Source organism: Eleutherodactylus coqui, chromosome 4, assembly GCF_035609145.1.
Source record: "Eleutherodactylus coqui strain aEleCoq1 chromosome 4, aEleCoq1.hap1, whole genome shotgun sequence".
NCBI classification, from domain to species: domain Eukaryota; kingdom Metazoa; phylum Chordata; class Amphibia; order Anura; family Eleutherodactylidae; genus Eleutherodactylus; species Eleutherodactylus coqui.
This window is the reverse complement of record NC_089840.1, coordinates 266262597-266288340: the sequence shown is the minus strand read 5'-3', so window position 1 is coordinate 266288340 and position 25744 is coordinate 266262597. Positions and strand designations below refer to the sequence as shown.

The following is a 25744-nucleotide window of genomic DNA, read 5'->3' as shown; positions in this document are numbered from 1 at the left end:
CACCCCCTTTTGCCATATCTGTAATAAAAAAAAATCTAATTCATGAAACAAAAATACGTATTTGGTATCGCCGCGTCCATAAAAGTCCATTCTATCAAAGTAGTGCATTATTTACGCCGCATGGTAAACGTCATAAAAAAAAAAAAGAACGCCAGAAATGCACTTTTTCAGTCACCCTGTCTACCAGAAAAAATGCAATAAAAAGTGATCAAAAATATGTATGTACTCCAAAATGGTACCAACGTAAACTACAGGACGTCCCGCAAATAATGAGCCCTCACACAACTACGTCGACAGAAAAATAAAAAAGTTATTCCGTGCATAACATGGCGGCAGAAAATAATTTTAAAAAATGAAATGTCTTTGAAAAATAATAAAAGTACTACAACAGAAAAAAAACTATACAAGTTTGGTATCGTAGTAATCGTACTGACCCATAGAATAAAGTTATCCGGTCATTTTTGTTGCAGTTTGTGTGCCGCAGAAACAAGACGCACTGAAAGATGGCGGAATGTCATTGTTTTTTCATTTTACTCCACTTAGAATTTTTTTAAAGTTTTTCAGTACATTATATGGTGCATTAAATAGCACCATTGAAAAATACAAATCATCCCGCAAAAAACAAGCCCTCATACAGCGACGTCGATGGATAAATAAAGGAGTTACAATTTTTTAAAAGGGGGGGAAGAAAAAACAAAAATGAAAAAAAAAGTCGCGTGATTAAGGGTTTAAAGTACCGACGATCTCCCAAGAAATGATGAAACGCTTGTTTACCGGGTGATGGCATCTTTTACGCAGAACAGAAAATAATCATTGTTAGTGGCGCATCTCTACATGAGAACAGGCAATCAGAAGCTCTGAGGGGGACAAACTATTATATGAATGAGCATTTGTCCCTTTCCAGAGTCTGAATGAACCCACGTAAATGCCCTGTAGATGAGCGCCAATCAACGTCATCGCCGGCACATCCATTAATGTCCAAGGACCTTTATTCTGGCAATCAAGCATGTTTATGTGTTACAACTGCATTTGGAGGATACAATGGAGAGAGGAAGCAATGTAGGCCATGTAAGATCAGCCTGTGGCTAGAATTAGAGCAGCGCAGATGCCTATACAAGAAATGCAGTTTGAGGATATGAAATGTACGTAGAGATTCAATTTACAGACGACTTTCAGAAAACTAACTTCTTGGCCCCATAAAGATACTTTATATTGGAAAATTGTGTTTCTGTGTCACCAAACTGTATTCTGCGTCACAGAAAGGTACGTTGTGTCACATAATTGGATATTGTGTGTTCTGTAGCACCGCTGTCTATTATGCAAATCCCCCATATGTGCAGCATTAAGCTCTGCGTACACAATGTGACCTGGAATGTGTGTTCTGGCACAGAAAGTAGAGAGTCTGAACACAGAGAACTCTACTGGATGAACTGGTTTTGTTTCTTTAGACAGCTCCTGCTTCCTGTACAACTGACACAGCCAGAGACAGCAAGACAGACCAAGAGACAGACAGCTAGCAAGCTAAGAGATGGCTGGGGACAGACAGCAAGCACACTGAAGATCAAGGGTTCAGGAGAGCAGAAGCAAAGTCTGCAAAAAGAGAAGACAGACCAGGAGACAGCAAGCCAGAAGAGACTGCCAGAAGTTAGAGGAAGTTACCGACTAGCAGAAGAACAAAAGAAGGTAAAACAGGACAAGAGAGAAAAGCGTGGCAGCCAGAAACTATAAAACAGAACCAGAAACAAATAGTGACAGCAAGAAGCTCTTGAAAAAAAGGACAAGAGACAAAAAAGTGGCAGAAAGAAACTACAAAACAGCACAAGAGATAAAAAGTGACAGCAAGAAACCGTTAAACAGGAAAAGAAACACAAAGTAACAAGAAATCATAAAACAAGAGGAGTCAAAAAGTAACAGCAAGAAACTAAAACAGGACAAGAGATACAAAGTGGCAGCGAGAAACTACAAAACAGCACAAGAGATACAAAGTGGCAGTGAGAAACCGTTAAACAGGACAAGAAACACAAGAAATCGTAAAACAAGAGGAGTCAAAAAGTAACAGCAAGAAACTAAAACAGGACAAGAGATACAAAGTGTAAAACAGTACAAGAGGCAGTCAGCAGAGCAGAACAGAAGACAAGGAGAGTCTCAAGCGGAGATCCTGAGGAAGCCTCTAAGTAAACAGAGTGCATGTGAGACTATAACAGCACAAAACCAAAAGAGACCACCAGGGCGGCACCACATCCCAGGATATTATAGGAATGAGTGCGGAGGGGCAGAACGAGACCTCATCACCTGCTGATAACATGGACCCTAAAATTTCCAAGCACCCCATATACCCCCTGGAGCCCCGCGCGTCCTTTACCCCCCAGTATGTTGACCCGGTAATAAGGCAGAGGCCAGCGAAAGAGGATTACTTCTTATTCAGGGTAATGGGCATCATTTCATTTGTTGGCATCACCTATATACTTATATTATGATTCTTGTCTGTGACTGTGACCGGCCTTAGCTATGTGCCACCCATGCGGTTGCACTGGGCACCGCTTGCCAGCTTGTAGGAGGGCGCACTAGCAGATCGAGGATGGGCGTAATCAGGGGGCACTATTACATTGTGGGGGCCCAAAGAGTTTGGTTCTGATGCTGTATTGATTGTTATGAACTTGCTTCAGTGCTGTATTTATGTTATAAGCTTGGTTCTGGTGCCGTATTTACGTACTGAGCTTGATTCTGGTGCTGTATAAATGTTATAAGCTTGGTTCTGGTATGGTATTTCTGATTTAAGCTTGGTTTTGGTGCTGCATTTATGGTATGAGTTTTGTTCTGGGGCTGAATTTATGTAACAGGCTTGCTTCTGGTACAGTATTTATTCGCTGAGCTGTTCTGGCATGGGTATGCTGCTATCTAGCTGATTTCTGAAGAAGAAGAATTCAGGCAGATGTCTCATCGGGTGTAAAAAAAGATTTTAAGATGTTAAAAGTTTATTTTAACAGTAAAAAAAAAAAAATTAACCCATTATGGACCTGGCCAATTCAGGACACGACAATTTTTCATCCCCACTTTTTATTTTTCCATTAATGGGGTCATGTGAGGGCTTGCTCTTCGTGTGACAAGCTGTAGTTTTTATTGGTGCAATTTTTGGGGTACATATAATGTATTTTGTGAATTTTCAGAAATTTTTTTTAGTGGGCGGGGAGAAAAAAAAACACCTAAATTGTGCCATTGTTTTTATGTGTTTTTTTTACTGAGTAAATAATCTAAATGCCCTTGCGGACGGGCCACGGGTCGTACGGCTTCCATTGAGTTTAATAAAAAGCCGAGCCTGCACAAAAATATAGCATGCTGCGATTTCTCCTACGCTCACGGAAACCACAATTGATTTTTCATAGGATGTAATGAACGGCAGGGGCATAACTATAGTGGATGCAGAGGATGCGGTTGCACCCGGGCCCAGGAGCCCTTAGGGGGCCCATAAGGCCTCTCTTCTTCATATAGGGAGCCCAGTACTATGAATAAAGCATTATAGTTGGGGGCCCTGTTACACGTTTTGCATTGGGGCCCAGAAGCTTCAAGGTATGTCTCTGTGCAGCATGGTTTAGGTATGGGTACAGGTACAGATACAGATAGAAGGGGGGCCCCAGCTCACCTATTGCATCAGGGCCCCTGAGCCTTTAGTTACGCCCCTAATGAACGGTATTTGCTGCAGATCTGCTGTGCAGACACCGACTGCAGATTTTGCAATGCAAATCTGTCCGTGTGCAGCCGGCCTAAATGACATACATTTTTCTGCGGGTCAGTATGATTATGACAATAACAAAATTGTATATTCTTTTAGGTTTTTCCACTTTTGCACATTAAAAAACACTTTTCAGAGTCCCATAACTTTTTTATTTTCCCACAGAGCTCAGTGAGGGCTTGTTTTTTGCACGTCGAGCTGTAGTTTTTATTTTTGTCATTTTGGGGTACAAACGTTTTATTCGGGAGGTGAAATGAACAGAATAGATACCTGGACTCTGTTTTTTAACCTTCTTTTGCATGCTGCATAAATAGTGGGTTCAATGCAGGTAATTTCAATGGATCCGTTAACAGAGGAACATAAAAGCAGATGTGAATCGGCCCCAACCACCGATTCATAAAGATGCAGCAGAGCTGAGTTTAATAAATAACAAAAAAGCACTTAAAGGGGCGGTCTAAGAGAGGTATCTGTAATCCCTTTAAATAAGCGTGTAAGTACTTACGTGGGAGGGAGCTCTGATGAGCGTCCGGACCCCCTGTCATGCAGGAATGCAATATGATCAAATCTGTTTTTTGGGAAACACTGCATTGAATCGACTGGCGTGTTCTAAGGATTATTTATTACGCCATGGAAGATGATGAACAGTAGTAGAAAGACAGAACAACGCGTTTCGGAGTAGAAGTCTCCTTTCTGAAGCGCATATACTACAGATAAAGTGTCTGAAAGGTTATAAATTAGAGATGAGCGAGCGTACTCGTTAAGGCAAAATACTTGAGCGAGTATTGCCATTTTCCAGTACATGCCCGCTCGTGCCAAAAGATTTGGGGTCCGGCGGGGGAGAGCGGAGAGGAACGGGGGGGAGATCTCTCTTTCTCTCCCCCCTCCGCTCCCCCATGCTGACTCCCGCAACTCACCGCTCACCCCCGCCGGCCCCTGAATCTCTTCTCACGAGTGGGCATGTACTCTAAAATGGCAATACTCGCTCGAGTATTTTGCCTTAATGAGTACGCTCGCTCATCTCTATTATAAATATATAGAAAACAGTTGTGGGGGGGGTGGCCGTAATTATGTATGTGAGTTGAGCGCGTGATTTCGCAAGGCTTGGCGCCCCTAATGGGGCGTGCGTTCCAGCAAAGGAGTGCCAACTTCGTGTATGCACTCCAATGACCAGATGTGACCACAGCATAAGCACATTCCCCGCTGTCCAGCTCAATGGCATAACACGTGCGTATAGCGACCAACCAGAGATAAAGAAGGAACAACTTATATAGAATATGTAAACTATAATAAAATATTTAACCCCTTAGTGGAGAAGCCTCTTGGCGCCTTAATGACCAACTGATTTTTCAGTTTTTTCATTGTCGCATTCCCGGAGCCGTAACTATATCATGTTTCCGTCAACATAACATAAGAGGGCTTATTTTTTGCAGGACATTTGTTTTTTTTTTAATAGTCATTTTTGGGTACATAAAATATATTGTATAACTTTTATTATTTTTTTTAGGCGGGTTGGGGACCAAAAAAGTAATTCCGCCATTTGTTTTTTGGATTTCATTTTTACGGCGATCAGAGTGCAAAACTAATAAAGTGATACCGTTCTTCTCCGGGTCGGCACGGCGATACCAAGTTTATTCAGTTTTTTATGTTTTGCTAGTTTTGCACATAAAAAACACTTTTTTTTTTAGTGATTTTCTTTTTCTGGCCGTATTACATTTGCAGGAGCGTTTTTATTTTTCCATCAACAGACTTGTTTTTTGCAGAATGAGCTCTAATCTTCATTTATCCAATTTGTGGGAATATATAACATTTTGATTGCTTTTTATTCCACTTTTTTTCTATTGGCAAGATTAACAAAATCTGCAATAATGGCGTGTTTTTTCATTTTTCTCCTTAACGGCGTTGACCGTGCGGTATATAAATAATATGTTGCATTACTTCTGCAGTCTGGTACCAATCACAGATTAATCACACCTCTATGCGCCGACGGTGATCAGCTGATGAGACTTTTTTTTCATTACTCCGCAGCCCACGGTGATCCAACAAGCTGTCCAAGAAATTCAGAGCCGCTTATCTCCAGAGGAAGACGGGGACATGAGGAGCTCCTGGATCCTGGCGCAGTAATGTAGCACTTTGATTCTTTTAGTATCTTAATATCTGCACTGACGTACAAGAAGTCCGGGGATAGCGGTATGTGAGTTGGTTATGAAGTGGCGCTCCTCTGGTGACGTCTTGGGAACGCCCGCACCTGTATATGTTGTGAGGTTGAACCCCGGCCAGCGTGCTCATGGCAAGACCACGTGAATTATTGGAGTTGGAATGAGGCGTGATAATGAGTACAAGACGGATGGACACTCAATCTCTGTAGTTGTGCGGGCGTTTAACGTTCCTCAATCTACAGTGTCGTGTGTACTAGGAATACGTCATGAAATCATTATCACCTATAGTGGACAACGCAGTGACCACCGACAGGTGCTTATTAGAGATGAGCGAGCATACTCGCTAAGGGCAATTGCTCGAGCGAGCATAGCCCTTAGCAAGTACCTGCCCGCTCGAGAGAAGAGGTTCGGGTGCCAGCACGCGTGACAGGTGAGTTGCGGCAGTGAGCAGAGGGGTGCCGGGGGGAGAGAGGGAGAGAGAGATCTCCCCTCCGTTCCTCCCCGCTCTCCCCCGCCGCTCCCTGCCCGCTGCCGGCAGCCAAACCGTTTCTCTCGAGCGGGGAGGTACTCGCTAAGGGCAATGCTCACTCGAGCAATTGCCCTTAGCGAGTATGCTCGCTCATCACTAGTGCTTATCGATCTCCACCGATGGCGTCTAACTAGAATTGTATAAGTGACAGACAAGCAACTGCAGCAGAAAGCCCATCCACATTCAGTACAGGAGGTCCCACACCTATATCCTGCAGGTCCGTGCAGCCGTCTGCTTCTGTTACCCCCACAACACCAGACACAACGCTTCGCCTAAGGTCGTGAGGTACCCAACTGGAGGACTGGCAACGTAGCGTGGTCCGATGAGTCACGGTACCAATTGTTTTGGGCTGATTGCGAGAAATGTGTGTGGCGCAGACCCTGTGAAGCCATGGACCCCTGTTGTCAATCTGTGCAAGTTGATGGTGGTTCCATACTGGTATGAAGTATGTTCTCATTTCATGAGTTGGGTCCACTGGTCTGCCTAAACACGTCATTAACTGCTGACCACTATACTTCACTGCTTGATGACCATTTTCAGCCTTCCATGGGCTTCTTGTCCCCCCACAATGTTGGAATATTCCAGCAAATATTGTGCCATGCCGTTGGGCCCAAGTTTTCCAGAAGTGTTTGGAGGAACATTGTGGAGAGTTCCTATGAGTGGTGCGGCCCACACATTCACCTGACAAGAATCCAATTGAGCATTTATGGAATGTGGTAGAGAGTCCATTCCCACCTAAGATCCTGCACCTACAAATACCATGGAGCTGTGAGTGGTTATCCATACGGCATGGCTCAACAACATCCCTCCAGACATCTTCCATCCACTTGTTAAATCTATGTCATGTTGAATTGCTGCACTTTGCTGGGCTAGAGGGATACATGATATTAGTTCCTGCCCCATGAATTTTGACATGTCAGTGTATATTACCTTGGCTATTAGTTTGTCAAGTAGCTTCCAAGAACAATTGTCTCCAACCAATCGAAATCTCTTCCATCAGCTACATAATATATTCCATGGTTTCATGCATTTGCTGGTCACTTATCATCATGTTGGCCAATATAAAATAGTTGCTTTGTGCTCTTCCCCCTTGTGTGATCCTTTACTGTCACTTCTCTCTTGCAGGATGAGCCACTGGGGCACAGAGCGGGAAGTGATTGCTTTCCTCTGTAGCCGATCGCTACTGATCTGCTACTATGACTTTGTGGAGCTTGGTAGATCTCACATGTTTCGTGTCCCTCTGAATTACATTGACATGGTGATACATGGACCTCTGTCGTATCCCGGGATTGCCCTTAACAAGTAGGAGTGCGGACACCAGTGGAACCCGCTTTATGCAATTGCCCCTACATTGTGATATCTAATATGGCTTTGTGGTCTTACTGGTTTTCATTTCTGCTCCTTTATTTTCTCCAGACGGGAGGGAAATGCGATCCAGATAAAGTGGGACAAGCTCAGGGAACCTCCTTCCCTCCTATCATGGTGGAATCCATGGACGGAAGATCTATCATACATCAACCTAATCCAACATCCAGGAAACCCAACGGAACAGAACCTGAGAGACATGTGTCAGGTGGGGTGGAAGAAGACGAGGAACAGAGGAGTAGATGTACTTGGATTGGGGTTTCAGGCACAGTTTTAAAGGGGTTGTATCAGAATTGCAAGTTATTTCCTGTCCATAGGAAAGTCACAGGAGGATGACTTGCTGATCTGTGGGGGTCTCTCAGTTGAGACACATGCCAATCTTGAGAATGGGGCTCCGTGCCCCGCTTCCCATTACTGCTGAGGTTGCTTCTCTCCTGACAGTGTTGTCACTGTGAATGGAGCGCTGGCCAAATATTTGCGGCCAGAACTCCATTCATTTCAATGGGGTTGACGGCAATAGCTGAGTCGGTGGTATTCGGGTATCTCCGCGGTCCCATTGATAGTGAATGGAGCCTCAGTGCGCTTGCGCGACTAGCGCTTCATTTAGTCCCCTCCTCCTCTGCAGTAACCCCACAGTGAGGAGAACGGGGAATGGGAATCGAGTTCTCGAGATCGGCAGTGGTCTCAGTGGTGAGACCCCCACCAGGGTGGATAGGGGAAAACTTGCATTTCTGGTACAACTGCGCTGACATGTAGTGCGACAAATGTATCATGAAGAACAAGCCTCTTAATACATTTGGTACATCTTTGAGTCGTCCATGTGCCTTATCTGAACTCCATGCCAGCTAGCGTAGATTTAACTTTCATTTATGTCATTTTCTGGCGTAAATTACATTAAGGCTAGGGCTACTTGGCGACAAATATCTCACTCTAGCAAATTGCATGACTGTTTAAGAGCTGAGATTTGTCTCTTAAAAACAGCCAAATTGGAGGAAAGTTCTGTGCAACTTACATTGATGTCTATGATGAAAAACGCTGCATGTGACTTGCAACCTGCGACCAAATTCCAATAGAGTTGGATTTTCTGCAGCTGCGGAATTTGTCGCTGTGGAAATTCCACAGCATTTCCGCCCTGTGTGAACAAACCCTAAAGGTCCTTTAACACGGGTAAGAAATCTTTGGAATGCATTCCATGTAAAAGGGCCCTAACACTGAACCCCATCCATGTAAAGAAAAAAGTGGTGGGGAAGATGTAAAATGGCAAAAAGTTATACATTTTGGTGCACAACATGGCGTGCACTAAAATGTGCAATCTTTATATGCTAGGAACGTGGTGTAAACAGTATAAAGAGACCCTCGGTTCCACAACACACCAAAATTGGGTCATTTTGGTTTGTCTTGGACCGGAGGATCGCTTTAATAAATGCGCCCATAATCTACTGTATATTATTTCTCCTTATATGCTATATCCAGTGATCACAGGTGACATCCATTCTGACTGGAGTTGATCACTTCTTTGTCTTATCTATCGAGTGCAGAGCACCATGATGACTTCTTCCAGCCACGACTTTTTTCTGCGAAGTTTACATCTTTGGCTCCTTACTTTTTGAGCACCGCGAACACCTTTACCAACCTACACAAGCCCTTCCTCCTGCTGCTGACACTAATTCTGTCACTGCTCTATCTGCCCCTATTACTGTGTTGTGATATGGTGCCTCCAAATACTATACTTCAGAAATAATAGCATCCTAACTATAATTACCCCCCAAAATAGTACTACAGACAGTACCCCTGAAAATAAAACTGCCAAATAGTGCCCCATATTGTGCCAAGTACATTATTAGTGCACCACACAGTAAAAGTGTCACTTTTTGTACACCAGGCAGTAATAGTGCCCTTCTTAGTACCCCACACAATGTGATGTTAAATACTCAATACTAGTGCCCCCTTAGTACTCTTACATAATCATAATACCCCCTTTATGCTCACACACAGTAATAATAATCTCAGTAGTACTTGTTTAGAAGTAATAATGCCCCCTGTGTACCTCCTAGATATAGTGCTCTCATTTTCCCCATAGATATTAAAGGGGTATTCCGCTTCCTAGATGTTTTTTTCAAGTTTTTACACATTCACTTGGTGGGTGAAAACTGACGGCTAGTTTGGAGTCCAACTGCTATGACTGCCACCGATCTCGATGTCCCATTTCCTCCGTCTCCCTCACTTCCTAGTTGTACTTGTGCATCAGCCGCTCCATTGATTTTAATAGGGCTGACACAAATAGCCTAGCCCTTTGTACTTTGTACCCCCAGCTGCCATGGTACAGAACGGCACCCTGCGATCTCATGGCAGGGGGCCATTCAAATGTCACTGTCAGAATTGATGGTGGAATTTAAAGGGTTAATAGCATGAGTCCAGGTCACGGCTGTTGCGGGAGAGTGTCATCTGTCACGCAGCCAGCACCTGCATTGTATGTCTTGCGATCGCCTCCTCTATCCCGCTTCATACAAACCCCAAATCTCCATAACGTAACTGTACATCCTGGAGCGTTAAGGTGTTAAATGTGTGTGTCCAGACATTTGCCTCAGCCTGTATAATCTAATATCTTTGGGATGCTTTTTGGATAGTGGAAAGAATAGGCTTCCTTCCGCAGCTCAGAGTATTTTAGGAACTAATCTTGTGTGACTCGTCATGATGGTTGGTGACCATATGGCCAAGTCATGATGTGATGAGGTCCACGGAGACAAGTGTCAATGGACGCGGCAGAAATATGAAGCTCCTCTCATAACTTACTCTGCAGGGCAAAGGTGGCACAAATCATTCCCGTAATCAGTTTCTTCTCTTCTTCCAGATGGAGGGCTTCATGGAGCAGCTGGTGAAGATGGTGAAGTTGGCACATCAACGCAATCCCCTTCCTGGGCGAGCCAATGGTCTGCTGGTCCTACAGAGGCCTGTGGCCATAGATACGACCCTTGGACTTGTCTCTCTATTCAACCACAAGGTCCAGCTGGGTTACGCCAAACCGCGATGGGGATTTGGATTCTAAGCGATAAACTTGCACTTCCTTGAAATAGCAAAGATAGTCATATCAGCCATCAGCTAGGGTAGTAAGACTGAGGAGAAACATGGACGTGGACACCTGGACTAGTTCATGCTTTCCACCTGACATATCCGTGATAACATAGTAACATAGTATGTAAGGCTGAATGAAGACAATGTCCATCTAGTTCAGCCTGTCTATCCTCCTGTGTTGATCCAGAGGAAGGCGAAAAACCCCAAGGCCAGAAACCAATTAGCCCTTTTGGGGAAAAAATTCCTTCCCGACTCCCTAATGGCAATCAGACTGTTCCCTGGATCAACCCCTAATAGTTCCTACCTGCCTGTATACCAGGATTGACACTTAACCTAAGATTTATATCCTGTAATATCCTTCTTCTCCAGAAAGACATCAAGTCCCCTTTTAAACTCCTCTATGGATTTTGCCATCACCACTTCCTCCGGTAGAGAGTTCCACAGTCTAACTGCTCTTACTGTAAAGAATCCCCTTCTATGTTGGTGGTGAAACCTGCTTTCCTCCAATCGTAGCGGGTGTCCTCTTGTTACCGTCGTGGTCCTTGGTGTAAACAGATTGCGGGAGAGATCCATGTGTTGTCCCCTCATGTACTTATACATGGTTATTTGATCGCCTCTTAACCTTCTTTTTTCAAGAGTAAATAGTCCCAATTTGGATAGCCTCTCTGGGTATTCCAGTCCCGTCATTCCATGTATTAGTTTAGTTGCCCTTCTTTGAACCCCCTCAAGCACTGTGACATCTTTCCTGAGCACCGGTGTCCAGAACTGTACGCAGTATTCCATGTGAGGCCTGACAAGTGCCTTATATAATGGAAGGATGATGTTCTCGTCCTTCGCCCCTATACCTCTTTTAATGCATCCCAAGACTTTATTTGCCTTTGCAGCAGTTGACTGGCATTGGTTACTCCAGTTTAGTCTTTTATCCACTAATACCCCCAGATCCTTTTCCATATCACTTTTCCCCAGCGGTACCCCATTAAGTGAATATTTGTGACATCCGTTCCTCCTGCCCATGTGCATAGTCTTACACTTTTCAACATTGAACTTCATTTGCCATTTTTCTGCCCAAGCCCCCAGCTTATCCAGGTCCGTTTGTAGCCGTACGTTGTCCTTCGTTGTATTAATTATATTGTATAGTTTTGTGTCATCTGCAAATATTGATATTTTGCTGTGCAGCCCCTCTATCAGGTCATTGATAAATATATTGAACAGAGTGGGGCCCAATACTGAGCCCTGTGGCCCCCACTAGTAATGGTGGCCCAATCAGAGTACGAACCATTTATTACCACCCTCTGCTTTCTGTCATTGAGCCAATTGTTTACCCAATTACACACGTTTTCGCCCAGTCCGAGCTGCCTCATTTTGTATATTAGCCTATTATGTGGCACGGTGTCAAAGGCTTTAGAGAAGTCCAGATATACAAGATCAATAGATTCTCCCTGGTCCAGCTTAGAGCTTACTTCATCGTAGAAACTGATCAGATTGGTCTGACATGAGCGACCCTTCATGAATCCATGCTGGTGAGGAGTTATTCCCTTAATTTCCTTGAGGTACTCATCGATGGCGTCTCTCAGAATCCCCTCGATGATTTTCCCCGTTACTGAAGTGAGACTTACTGGCCTGTAGTTACCAGGCTCACTTTTGCTTCCTTTTTTGTAAATTGGAACCACGTTGGCAATGCGCCAATCCAATGGTACTACTCCGGTCTTGATAGTGTCCAGAAATATTAGGTATAGCGGCCTAGCTATCTCATCACTTAGTTCCCTTAGTATCCTTGGGTGTAATCCATCTGGGCCCGGTGATTTATCAATTTTAGTTTTCTTTAGACGCTTCCGCACTTCCTCCTGCGTTAGGTATGAGATATTTTGTGAGGGGTTCGTTTTATTCCCCTGCATCTCATGTGGCATTTCCTTTTCTTTTGTGAATACACTTGAGAAAAAACTGTTTAGTAGATTTGCTTTCCCTTCGTCATCATCAATGATTTCTCCTGCATTGTTTTTTAAAGGGCCAGCGCTCTCCCTGCAAATCCTTTTGCTGTTGATGTAGTCGAAAAATAGCTTCAGGTTGTTTTTGCTCTCTTTGGCGATCCGTCTTTCTGCTTCCTCCTTGGCCGTTTTGATCATATCTTTACATATTTTGTTTTTTTCCCTGTATGATTTTAGCGCTTCTTCGCTGCCTTGTTGCTTTAGTAGTTTGAACGCTTTCTTTTTTTCGTTTATTGCCCCTCGTACCGTCTTGTCGAGCCACATTGGTTTCCTTTTACTTGAGTTCCTTTTATTTTTGAAGGGAATGAACTGCTCACATGAGGCGATTAGGTTCCTTTTGAACTTTTCCCATTTGTCCTCCGTACTGGTATTTTTGAGGATGTTGTCCCAATTAATGTTACCGATAGTAGTTCTAAGCTCATCAAATTTTGCCTTACTAAAGTTTAGTCTCTTTGTCGCTCCCTGATAAGGCTTCCTATTGATTGGTAGCTGGAAGTTGATTATATTGTGGTCACTATTCCCCAAGTGCCCCTCAACCTGTACCCCCTTTATTCGGTCTGGTTTGTTAGTACTAGGTCCAGAATGGCCCTCCCTCTTGTTGGTTCCTGCACAAGTTGGTTCAGGTAATTGTCTTTAATTACTCTCAAGAATTTATCCCCCCTATGAGATTTGCAGGTTTCCTTCTCCCATGTTATATCTGGATAATTAAAGTCCCCCATGATAATTACTTTGTTTCGCTTTGACACCTCTTCTATCTGCCTTAATAGTAAGTTTTCAGTTTCTTCTGTTGCTTTTGGTGGTCTATAGAAGACCCCTATCAGGATTTTGTTATTTTTTCCTCCCTGTATTTCTACCCACAGAGATTCCACCTGTTCGTCTCCTACCCCTATATCCTCCCGTAGCCTCGGCTTCAAGTTCGATTTGACGTACAGACATACCCCTCCCCTTTCTGGTTCCTTCGGTCTCCTCTGAAGAGATTGTACCCCTGCAAATTCGCCGCCCAATCGCACTTATCATCAAGCCATGTTTCCGTAATTCCGACTATATCATAGTTTTCATCAATCATTCTCGCTTCAAGTTCACCCACTTTACCGATCAGACTTCGTGCATTCGTGGTCATACAATTTATGTCATTTTTTTTGTTTTTTAAATTTGTTTTGTTGCTATTCGTACTTATGGCTGATCTGTCAGTGATAAGCTTCTGTTCTAGATTAGATCTTATATCTGTTTAGTTTGTATAGATGGAGTTTGTAATAAAGATATGAAACAATCCGGAGTGATACATTGCTGCATCCACAAGGCACAGAACACTTGGTGGTTGTGATACTCAATGACATCTAAACAGGTTTCCTGGTTCATTGTTATACAGGGTAAATTCAAAAATCCAGATCCAGCGCTATATGTCACTACTGGTGTCCTATATGAAATAACAATAGCGTACTTCAATAGGAAGCCATGTTGTTGGGGTTTTTATGTGAAACGCTTAAAAAATTGGACGCAAAACGGTTAAAAATCGCGTAGTAAAATCACATGCAAAAAAATGTGGGTGAAAATCAGACAAAAAAAATCAATCCGAATTTTCAGGACTGAAATAATAATGCGCGTGTGAATATACCATAAGGCCTGGGTCATTTGCGCAGCATTTTGCGCACGCAACGTGCAGTAAATAGAGCCCATTTCATTCATGCAAAACACTCACACCATGCTCTATTGCAGGCACAAAAAACACGACATGGACGCGCAAAAGAATGCAATGAAACATACAGTCATGCGCAAAAATGCAACACCAAGCGCGCAAATATGCAGCACAAATGCTGCGCAAATGTGCGTATGCCTGTGTGACACGGCTTAGGGCTTCTGCAGATGTGTGCACGCAAAATAGCTCATGCTCACCTAAGGCACCATATACACACCCCGTCCACGATTTCACAGTGTTAATCAATACCCTGTTTCCCTGAAAATAAGACATACCCTGAAAATAAGACATAGCATGATTTTCCAGAATTTTTGAGGATGCAAAATGATTTTTCAGGCTTTTTGAGGATGCTTAAAATATAAGCCCTACTCCAAAATTAAGCCCTGATAACAGTAATTAAAAAAGTTAATTTAAATAGTGTCCAGGCAGCTATACATGTAAAAAAGTGAAACCTTTTTGAATGAAAATTAATATAAGACACTGTCTTATTTTCAGTAACACTTGGGACTATTTCGGCTGCACAACCGGTTCAATCACTGTGTGATGGTGACCCTCGCCGATATGAATAGGCCAGGCAGCGCAGAAAACTCCGATGCTATTTTGTCACACTATTGCGAGCGTATGTACACATGTGATCGTCCACAGGAACCCTAAGAGCTTCTGCACGCTTGCGCCTTTCTTTCACGCGATATTGCTACGTTTTTTTCCGCGATTGTCAATGGGACTTTCTAACGGTGAAAACACATCGCACAAAAATTGCTAAGCACCAACTTGCGATGCGTTTTTAAGATTAGAAATTCCCATTGACAATCGCATTAACCCTTTCCAATCCACTGTCTGACGTCTAAAGACATTGTGATTGAAGGCTGTACAGCTCCGATGTCAGAAGACGTCCGGCAGGGTATTCTTACTGTAGATTACTGGCCGTTCTGTTGTCAGGGGCCTCTCCAGCATGTCCCATACCGCAGTACTGGCTCTAGCCAGCAGATGGCGCCATTGTATAAAGGCAGAAAGAGAAAGCCCCCTAGGAAACCCTGAATCCAAAATTGGATTGCAAAGGGTTAAAAAACGTAGCAATATCACGTGAAAAAACGCGCAAGAAAAACACAAGTGTGCAGAAGCCCTAAAGGCCGGCTTCACACGGCCATGACGGGCTCCGTGGCGGAGCCCGTCACGGCGCCCCCCCAGAGACCCCAATACTTACCTCCGGATCCGGCGTCCTACGTCCCGCATGACGCTTCGGCGCGCATGCGCAATTGAGCGCGTGACGTGCCGCAGCGTCATGTGATGCGCCGTCCGCGTCATATGACACGCCCACAGCGTCACCTGGTGGTAGGCGGGGAAGCGGTTTCACCCTATCTTCCGCTGTGCTACAGCGGAAGATAGCGTGATGGACGGCTTCCATTGACTGCAATGGAAGCCGTCCGCGCGTAATCCCGCGGCAAATAGAGCATGCCGCGGGTGAGGACGGGAGATTTTCGCACCGTAAGCATTGTGCTAGCTGCGGGCAACGCAGCGGATTTCCGCCGCGTATTACACAACAGAAATCCGTCCGTGGGAAGGAGCCCTAAGGCTGTGTTCACACGGGACGGAAATCTCGCGGAAAGTCCGAAGCGGGACCGCACAGAAATTCTGCAAAATTTCCACAGCGGAAAGACTGCTTCAAAATCCACGCTGTCCACTTTGCTGAAGGTTTAAAATCGCATGCAGAATTTTTACGCGGACGGTCCACGCGGAAATTCCACAGTGATCCCGCCCCGTCTGCACCCAGCCTTAATCTGCTGCTGCGGAATTCTTCTCCCACACAACCTCATGCAGATTATGATGTGGAAATGTCGGCAGAATTTAGACATTTTCAGTTCCGCATCGAAATCAGCACAGAGGCTACGGATTTTGGCGCAGAATTGCGTTTTGTAGAAATATTTCGCTCATATGAAATCGCCCCAATCGCTCCCAGACCTCCCACAGTGCACTGCTCTCTGATAACGGGGTGGGGGCTCCTACCAGCACACCTTCCTGCGCCACAAGGAAGGAGGGTCCCTTACGCAGTACATACGTTGGAAGAATGATGGCTCTTTGCCCCGACTACATCACTCAGCGTCGCTCCTTAGCTTGAATAGAGCGGAAAATATCATCAGTACAGGATGAAAAAAGTATTGCAGTTAGCTGACACCGCTGATATCTGAGGGGTCCGAAGCCCCTCGGCCACATAGTATTATAAATGGCACATGGTAAGTCAGGGCCCCTGTTATGTATTTTGCATTTGGAGCTTCAGCTGCATTAGTTGCTTCCGGCTGGATCTCCTACAGACTTCAATAGGGAGCGATTGCAACCACGTATCTGCCAGGAACAAATGACAAGACCCTCTATTTCTGCCACTGAAGGGGTCCCAGCAGAATCTTACCAAAGCCTTGGTTTGAGGAGCAGAACGTCTGCAAAATTCAATGGCTGGCCCAAAGTCCAGATCTCAATCCCATCGAGCATCTTTGGGTCATACTAGAAAGCCATATCCATGCATACCCAACACACCCATCATCCTGCACATCACTATCTGAAGCTCTCTCTCTCCCTCTCCCACCCCCCACCCCCACCCCCCGCTCCCTCCTGCTGACTGACGCTACTCACCGCTCCCCCACGCCGGCACCCGAACCTTCAGTCTCGAGCAGGGAGATACTCGCTAAAGGCAATGCTCGCTCATCTCTAGTTACTAGTCATTGAGGTCAAAGCGGGCCCAACACTGTACTGAAAAATTGGAATAAAATCGAATTTCCTCACTTTCTATGTGTGTCCCAATACTTATGTCAGCATAATGTATACTTTAGTACCTCGGATGTGTAAGTTGTTACATTGTATACTGCAGCGATTTGTAAGTTGTCATCTTGTATACTGCAGCCTCCTCTACTGTGGTTCTTCACATGTGTAATGTCTGAGTTCTGCGCTGTTTCATCCTGTAACATGCCAGACGTCCGGCAAGAAACCGAACAGACATCATTTTAGTCAGTCGGGTCCATTTGGCGCTATCACATGACACTTTCATTTGGTCATTATGTTCCATTTTTCGACTCCGTAATGGAGCAGGAAAAAGGGAAATCAAAAGCACCGATGTGAACAAGCCCTCAGTTGTTACATTGTATACTGCAGTCTTCACTAAGTCTTCGATTTCGAAGTTGTTCAATTCTATAATGTACAGTGCTGTGCAAAAGTTTTAGGCAGATGTGGAAAAATGCTGCAAAATAAGATTTTTTTTCAAAGATAGAAGGCGTTTGATTGACTCCAAATGTATTCTACAGCAGGACAACAACCCCAAACATCCAGTCAGTCAATAAGAACTACCTTCAGTGTTCGGCGGAGCCCGTCACGGCGCCCCCCAGGAGACCCCATACTTACCTGCGGATCTGGCGTCCTCGCTCCCGCATGACGCTTCCCCGCCCACCTCCGCCGCATCATGTGACACACCCACCGCGTCACATGGCGCAGCCGGCCGTGTCATATGACGCGGTGACAGTGGGCGAGGAAGCGTTTTCGCGCTATCTTCCGCTGTGCTACAGCAGAAGATAGCGCGAACGGACGGCTTCCATTGACTGCAAGAATCCGCTCTTCTCTCACTGTAGACACGCTAAAAATGCTTATTGTTGCCCTCATCCACTCTCTGCTCAATTATTGCAACTCGTTGCTGATCGGCCTCCCCTGCACCGGACTCTACCCTCTCCAATCCATCCTAAATGCGGCAGCCAGGCTCATCTTCCTGTCCAGCCGCTACTCGGACGCCTCTGCCCTGTGCCGGTCACTGCACTGGCTGCCCGTCAAATACAGAATTCAATTTAAACTCGCCACCTTCATCCACAAAGCCCTCCACAGCGCAGCGCCCCCCTATACTGCCTCCCTCATCTCAATCCATCACCCAGCCCGGGCTCTCTCTGCTAATGAAACTAGACTGTGCTCTTCTTTAATTCGAACTTCTCATTCCTGCCTCCAAGACTTCTCCAGAGCAGCACCGGTCCTCTGGAACGCACTACCAAAGGATACCCGGGCAATCCAGGACTCGCAGAACTTCAGGCGTGCTCTAAAAATGCACCTCTTCAGGGAGGCATACCGAATTCCCTAAACAAACCCCTCTGTACTCCGCCTGATAACATGCTCCCTGACCTACTGACTGCAATCCCTGCTAGCCGTCATAAACCGCTCCTGCAGTCATAACGATTTCGCCGTCACACAGCTAAATGTCTGCCCATTGTCTATGTGTATATCACCCCTCACTCTCCCCCTCACCATACCGTGCACATCTCCAGCCCTTTACCTTCTGTATCACCCCACTATTCGTAGTATGTAAGCTTGTTGGAGCAGGACCCTCACCCCTATTGTTTCCATCAACTGATTACTATGTAACCGTGGTTCTGCAATGTTTGTAGTTTTGTCTTTCTGTATTCCCCCTGTCTTTGTAAGGCTGGGTTCACACAGGGCAGATTTGCCGCGGTTTTGCTGCAGCAGATCCGCCCGCGGCCGCTAATCTCGGGATTAGCCAGCCATATGGACGAGGTTTCTCAGAAACCTCGTACACACGGGACGGCTAATCCGCTGCGATAAATCCGGCTGAAACCGCGGCTGCGACCGCCGCAGCCGCGGTTTCAAAAGAAGCAGAATGTCTGTTTATCTTTTCTTTTTTGTTTATTTATGTCACGGCCGCACTCTCCTCTATGGGAGTGCCGGCCGCTTCAAAGCCGCCGCGGCTTAAACCGCGGCGGTTCTCCCGACGTAAGTCTCGCGGTTTTTGCTGCGGCCAAACCGCGAGATTTCCGACGGGAATACGCCCCGTGTGAACCCTGCCTAAACGCTGCGGAATAAGTTGGTGCTATACAAATAAAGGTTATTATTATTATTACTTAGTTCTCCAAGGATGTCTGGAACAACCTCCCTGCCAAGTCCCTTCAAAAACAGTGTGCAAGGCAAAGGTCGGTCACACCAAATATTTACGTGACTTAAATTTCTATTTTGTTCATTCACTTTGCAGTTTGTTAATTTGACTAAAGTAAATTATGAATATTTCAATTTTTGAAAGCATTCTTACTTTATAGCATTTTTCCACACCTGTGAACGCAGTGATGTGATGTACAAGATCTTATGTTGTATACTGCAATGATGTGCAGCTTGTTACTTTTCCTGACCTGCAGTGTACAATGTATCGTTTCTCCTTAGGGAGAGCATCTACAAGGTATGAGGAGTCTTGTAAGGTCATCCATGCTCCTCTTGGAAATATGCAAATAGCAAGATGAAACAATGCCTCTACAGCGCCACCTATTGGAAGGCAGCATTCCTTCAAGTACTTTGGCTCACAATTCAAACTCATTGTTAAAAGGCTTCTTAAAAAGTTTGACATTGATTTGAAAGAATGCTGCTTTCCAGTAGGTGGCGCTGTAGAGAAATTGTTCCATCTACCCATTTGTATACTGCAGTGATGTGTAAGATGTATAAGTTATTGCGTTGTATACTGTAGTGATGTGTAAGTTGTTACATTGTATACAGCAGTGATGTGTAAGTTGTTACATTGTACACTGCAGTGGTGTGTAAGTTGTTACATTGTATACTGCAGTGATGTGTAAGTTGTTACGTTGTACACTGCAGTGATGTGTAAGTTGTTACATTGTATACTGCAGTGATGTGTAAGCTGTTACATTGTATACTGCAGTGATGTGTAAGTTGTTACGTTGTACACTGCAGTGATGTGTAAGTTGTTACATTGTATACTGCAGTGATGTGTAAGTTGTTACGTTGTATACTGCAGTGATGTGTAAGTTGTTACATTGTACACTGCAGTGATGTGTAAGTTGTTACGTTGTATACTGCAGTGATGTGTAAGTTGTTACGTTGTACACTGCAGTGATGTGTAAGTTGTTACATTGTATACTGCAGTGATGTGTAAGTTGTTACGTTGTATACTGTAGTGATGTGTAAGTTGTTACGTTGTACACTGCAGTGATGTGTAAGTTGTTACGTTGTACACTGCAGTGATGTGTAAGTTGTTACGTTGTATACTGTAGTGATGTGTAAGTTGTTACGTTGCACACTGCAGTGATGTGTAAGTTGTTACGGGATATACTGCAGTGATGTGTAAGTTGTTACATTGTATACTGCAGTGATGTGTAAGTTGCTATATTGTGCACTGCAGTGATAGGTAAGTTGTGGAGTTGTATACTGCAGTGATGTGTAAGTTGTTACGTTGTACACTGCAGTGATGTGTAAGCTGTTACGTTATATATTGCAGTGATGTGTAGGTTGTTACATTGTATACTGCAGTGATGTGTAAGTTGTGGAGTTGTATACTGCAGTGATGTGTAAGTTGTTACGTTGTACACTGCAGTGATGTGTAAGTTGTTACGTTGTACACTGCAGTGATGTGTAAGTTGTTACGTTGTACACTGCAGTGATGTGTAAGTTGTTACGTTGTATACTGTAGTGATGTGTAAGTTGTTACGTTGCACACTGCAGTGATGTGTAAGTTGTTACGGGATATACTGCAGTGATGTGTAAGTTGTTACATTGTATACTGCAGTGATGTGTAAGTTGCTATATTGTGCACTGCAGTGATAGGTAAGTTGTTACATTGTATACTGCAGTGATGTGTAAGTTGTTACGTTGTATACTGCAGTGATGTGTAAGTTGTTACATTGTATACTGCAGTGATGTGTAAGTTGTTATGTTGTACACTGCAGTGATGTGTAAGTTGTTACGTTATATATTGCAGTGATGTGTAAGTTGTTACGTTGTATATTGCAGTGATGTGTAAGTTGTTACATTGTACACTGCAGTGATGTGTAAGTTGTTACGTTGTACACTGCAGTGATGTGTAAGTTCTTACGTTGTATATTGCAGTGATGTGTAAGTTGTTAAGTTGTACACTGCAGTGATGTGTAAGTTGTTACATTGTATACTGCAGTGATGTGTAAGTTGTTACGTTGTATATTGCAGTGATGTGTAAGTTGTTATGTTGTACACTGCAGTGATGTGTAAGTTGTTACGTTGTACACTGCAGTGATGTGTAAGTTGTTACGTTGTACACTGTAATGATGTGTAAGTTGTTACGTTGTACACTGCAGTGATGTGTAAGTTGTTACGTTGTACACTGCAGTGATGTGTAAGTTGTTACGTTGTATACTGCAGTGATGTGTAAGTTGTTATGTTGTATACTGCAGTGATGTGTAAGTTGTTACGTTTTATACTGCAGTGATGTGTAAGTTGTTACATTGTATATTGCAGTGATGTGTAGGTTGTTACGTTGTGCACTGCAGCGATGTCTAAGTTGTTACGTTGTACACTGTAGTGATGTGTAAGTTGTTACGTTGTACACTGTAGTGATGTGTAAGTTGTTACGTTGTACACTGCAGTGATGTGTAAGTTGTTACATTGTACACTACAGTGATGTGTAAGTTGTTACATTGTATACTGCAGTGATGTGTAAGTTGTTACGTTGTACACTGCAGTGATGTGTAAGTTGTTACATTGTATATTGCAGTGATGTGTAAGTTGTTACGTTGTACACTGCAGTGATGTGTAAGTTGTTACATTGTACACTACAGTGATGTGTAAGTTGTTACATTGTATACTGCAGTGATGTGTAAGTTGTTACGTTGTACACTACAGTGATGTGTAAGTTGTTACACTGTATACTGCAGTGATAGGTAAGTTGTTAAGTTGTATACTGTAGTGATGTGTAAGTTGTTACGTTGTACACTGCACTGATGTGTAAGTTGTTACGTTGTACACTGCAGTGATGTGTAAGTTGTTACATTGTATATTGCAGTGATGTGTAAGTTGTTATGTTGTACACTGCAGTGATGTGTAAGTTGTTACGTTGTACACTGCAGTGATGTGTAAGTTGTTACGCTGTACACTGCAGTGATGTGTAAGTTGTTACATTGTATACTGCAGTGATGTGTAAGTTGTTACATTGTATACTGCAGTGATGTGTAAGTTGTTACATTGTATACTGCAGTGATGTGTAAGTTGTTACATTGTATACTGCAGTGATGTATAAGTTGTTACATTGTATACTGCAGTGATGTGTAAGTTGTTACATTGTACACTGCAGTGATGTGTAAGTTGTTACATTGTATACTGCAGTGATGTGTAAGTTGTTACGTTGTATACTGTAGTGATGTGTAAGTTGTTACGTTGTACACTGCAGTGATGTGTAAGTTGTTACGTTGTACACTGCAGTGATGTGTAAGTTGTTACGTTGTATACTGTAGTGATGTGTAAGTTGTTACGTTGCACACTGCAGTGATGTGTAAGTTGTTACGGGATATACTGCAGTGATGTGTAAGTTGTTACATTGTATACTGCAGTGATGTGTAAGTTGCTATATTGTGCACTGCAGTGATAGGTAAGTTGTTACATTGTATACTGCAGTGATGTGTAAGTTGTTACGTTGTATATGTCAGAACCTGCAACTCTCGCGGCCGCCATGCCCGCACCACCGGTCCTGCCACCCGGGTTACAGGAGTGCGGCATAGGGGAGCCCCGGTTCTTGTGATATCCCCGGGCCGCTGTAAGACTGGTCGCCGCCGGGTTGCTAGGGAGGCAGCTGGTGCTTCTAGTCACTTGACTACCAGGCTGGCTTCCCTAGTAACTGTCTGTGCAGCAAGACTGGGGGCGTGTCCCCAGCACCTCCCTGATTAGCCCTGCTGCTGTCAGGCTCCCCGCCCCAATCAGCTTCTGGGGCGGGAGCGCTGACAGCATTTAAATATGTGTGTTTTCCTTTCAGCCCTTGCCAGTGTTAGTTTGGTTCTCCAGCTGTACCCGCGTTTATCCTGACTACGCTTTGTGACCCCGGCTTTCCTGACACCTGCTTTTGGACTTGACTACGTTTTGCCTGACCCCTCCGTACTGCGTACCCTCTTGTTGCCAACCCGGATTGTCTGACCATTCTACCGTTGTTTTGTCTCAGTGTCTGTTTGTCTTCCCGGGTCCCGCTTCCCTAGTGAGGGTAGGGACCGCCGCCCAGTTGTCGCCCTGGGGGTTATCCCAGGGGGGCAAGTAGGCAGGGACAGGGGTTGCGGGATATCTCAGGGACCCCCATATCCCGGACACTGTCCTGACAGTAACACTGGCCGAACGAAGGTCAGACCCTTGCATCCGCCCGGCAACTTTGAGCCCCTCGATGGAGGCCGTGGCGGCTTTAGCGAACCAGGTCCAGGTCCTTACGACCCTTGCCCAGGACCTAACAGCCCGCTTGCAGCTACAGGAACAAGTGGCAGCTGCAGGTCCCATGCAGCCCCCTTCCGCTCCAGGAACAATGTCAGAACCTCGAGCCACGCTTCCGGATTGCTTCTCCGGAGAGAGAGGTCAGTTTTTTGCATTTAGAGAGAGCTGCAAGCTCTACTTTGATCTCCGCCCCCACTCCTCTGGTACTGAATATCAGAAAGTGGGAATCGTAATTACCCGCCTGAGGGGAGAGCCCCAAAATTGGGCTTTCTCGTTACCAGCTGGCTCTCCCACCCGACTATCCCTTGACGCCTTTTTTTCCGCCTTGGGTCAAATTTATGACGAACCCGACCGGGCCGGCTACGCAGTCTCCAAGCTTCTGGCCCTGCGCCAGGGTCGCAAGATGGCGGAGGACTACTGCGCTCTATTCCGCCAACATTGTACAGAATCCGGGTGGAATGATGCCGCCCTAAAAGACCTATTTTTGACCGGTCTGTCTGAGGGTCTTAAGGACCTACTCGTGGCCCACCCGGAGCCTAGAACCCTGGAGCAAGCCATGTCGCTGGCTATTCGGGCCGACCGACGTTTGAGGGCCAGACACGCCGCTCGGACCACCCCACGCCCACTTCTTCGACTGACCCGACCTTTTTACCTCCCACCACCGAGGCCATGGAGCTGGGAGCCATGAACCCCAAGCAACGACGGGAATACCGCCTGAAGAAGAACCTCTGCTTCTACTGTGGGGAGCTGGGTCACCGCATTGCAACCTGCGCTAAGAAGCCACGGCAGGAAAAACTTCCGCTCCTAGGCAGTTGTCGGGAGGACTGTCTAGGAGCCAAGGTACTCCCTGTGTTGTCCAAAATGTTATTGCCCTGCACCCTAGAATTTCATGCTTTCCACCGTACTGGGCAAGCCTTTGTTGATTCTGGGGCTGCTGCTAATTTCGTTAACTTTAATTTCGTTGCTCAACTGTCCGGGGTTTTGTTACGTTTAGAGACTCCGATTTTTGTTTCAGGAGTGGACTCCACTCCATTGCAAGCAGGGGTTGTTAATCTGGTTACCCCTGAAGTAAGGTTTACTATAGGAGCCCTACACGTTGAAACCTGCACTTTTCTGGTGATGAGAGATTTGTCTGTGGACGTCGTCCTAGGCCTCCCCTGGCTCCGGGAGCACAACCCGGTAGTAAATTGGGACACGTTGGAACTGGTAGAGTGGGGTCCCCGCTGTGCCAACCACCTTTGTCCAGTGAAGGTGGGAATCTCCACCTGCAAGGGGAGTCCCCTACCAGATTACCTCTCCGAGTTTTCTGACGTGTTCTCCAAGCAATTATCTGAAGCTCTGCCCCCTCATAGGGAATGGGACTGTAAAATCGACTTGATTCCTGGGGCCAAACTTCCTAAGGGCCGCATTTATAATGTTACGGTTCCAGAGAGAGAGAATCCATGAGGGACTATATCCAGGACAGCTTGGCCAAGGGGCACATCCGGCCCTCAGAATCCCCGGTGGGTGCCGGGTTTTTCTTCGTTGAGAAAAAGGATGGGGGTCTCCGGCCCTGTATTGACTATAGAGAGCTAAATAAAATCACAGTCCGAAACCAGTATGCTCTTCCACTCATTCCTGACCTCCTCAACCAGGTCGCTGGTGCCCAATGGTTTTCTAAACTTGATCTCAGGGGAGCATACAACCTCATCCGCATTCGGGAGGGGGATGAGTGGAAAACCGCCTTCAATACGCCCCTCGGTCATTTTGAGTACCTAGTTATGCCTTTTGGATTGTGTAACGCCCCCGACATTTTTCAGGGGTACATGAATTCAGTGTTTCAGGATATCATGGGGGTGTTCGTTGTTGTATATCTAGACGACATTCTGATTTTTTCCTCCGACTTGCCGAGTCACCATACTCATGTTCAGACTGTGCTAGCTCGACTCAGACATAACAAGCTGTTTGCTAAACTCGAGAAATGTGTTTTCGGGGTACAAAAGATATCATTCTTAGGGTATATCATCACGCCAT

At 45.1% G+C, this 25744-nt stretch overlaps 1 protein-coding gene across 1 annotated transcript; it reads left to right on the top strand.

The window, feature by feature from the left end:
• The first annotated feature begins 1440 nt into the window (after positions 1 to 1440).
• Positions 1441 to 14107, top strand: LOC136626312 (tumor protein p63-regulated gene 1-like protein). Its single transcript, XM_066601266.1, has 5 exons — positions 1441 to 2426; positions 5756 to 5847; positions 7541 to 7717; positions 7832 to 7988; positions 10632 to 14107. Exons 1-5 carry the CDS (start codon positions 2259 to 2261, stop codon positions 10824 to 10826), a joined length of 789 nt encoding a protein of 262 aa, XP_066457363.1. The 5' UTR covers positions 1441 to 2258; the 3' UTR covers positions 10827 to 14107.
• The last annotated feature ends 11637 nt before the right edge of the window (positions 14108 to 25744 follow it).

Bases quoted from the DNA above. Each gene is read 5' to 3' on its own strand.
- LOC136626312 (XM_066601266.1), top strand. From the start codon at position 2,259: ATGAGTGCGGAGGGGCAGAACGAGACCTCATCACCTGCTGATAACATG. The intron at 2,427-5,755 runs GTAATGGGCATC...ATTACTCCGCAG, and splicing joins AGGATTACTTCTTATTCAGG to CCCACGGTGATCCAACAAGC. The intron at 5,848-7,540 runs GTAATGTAGCAC...TCTCTCTTGCAG, and splicing joins AGCTCCTGGATCCTGGCGCA to GATGAGCCACTGGGGCACAG.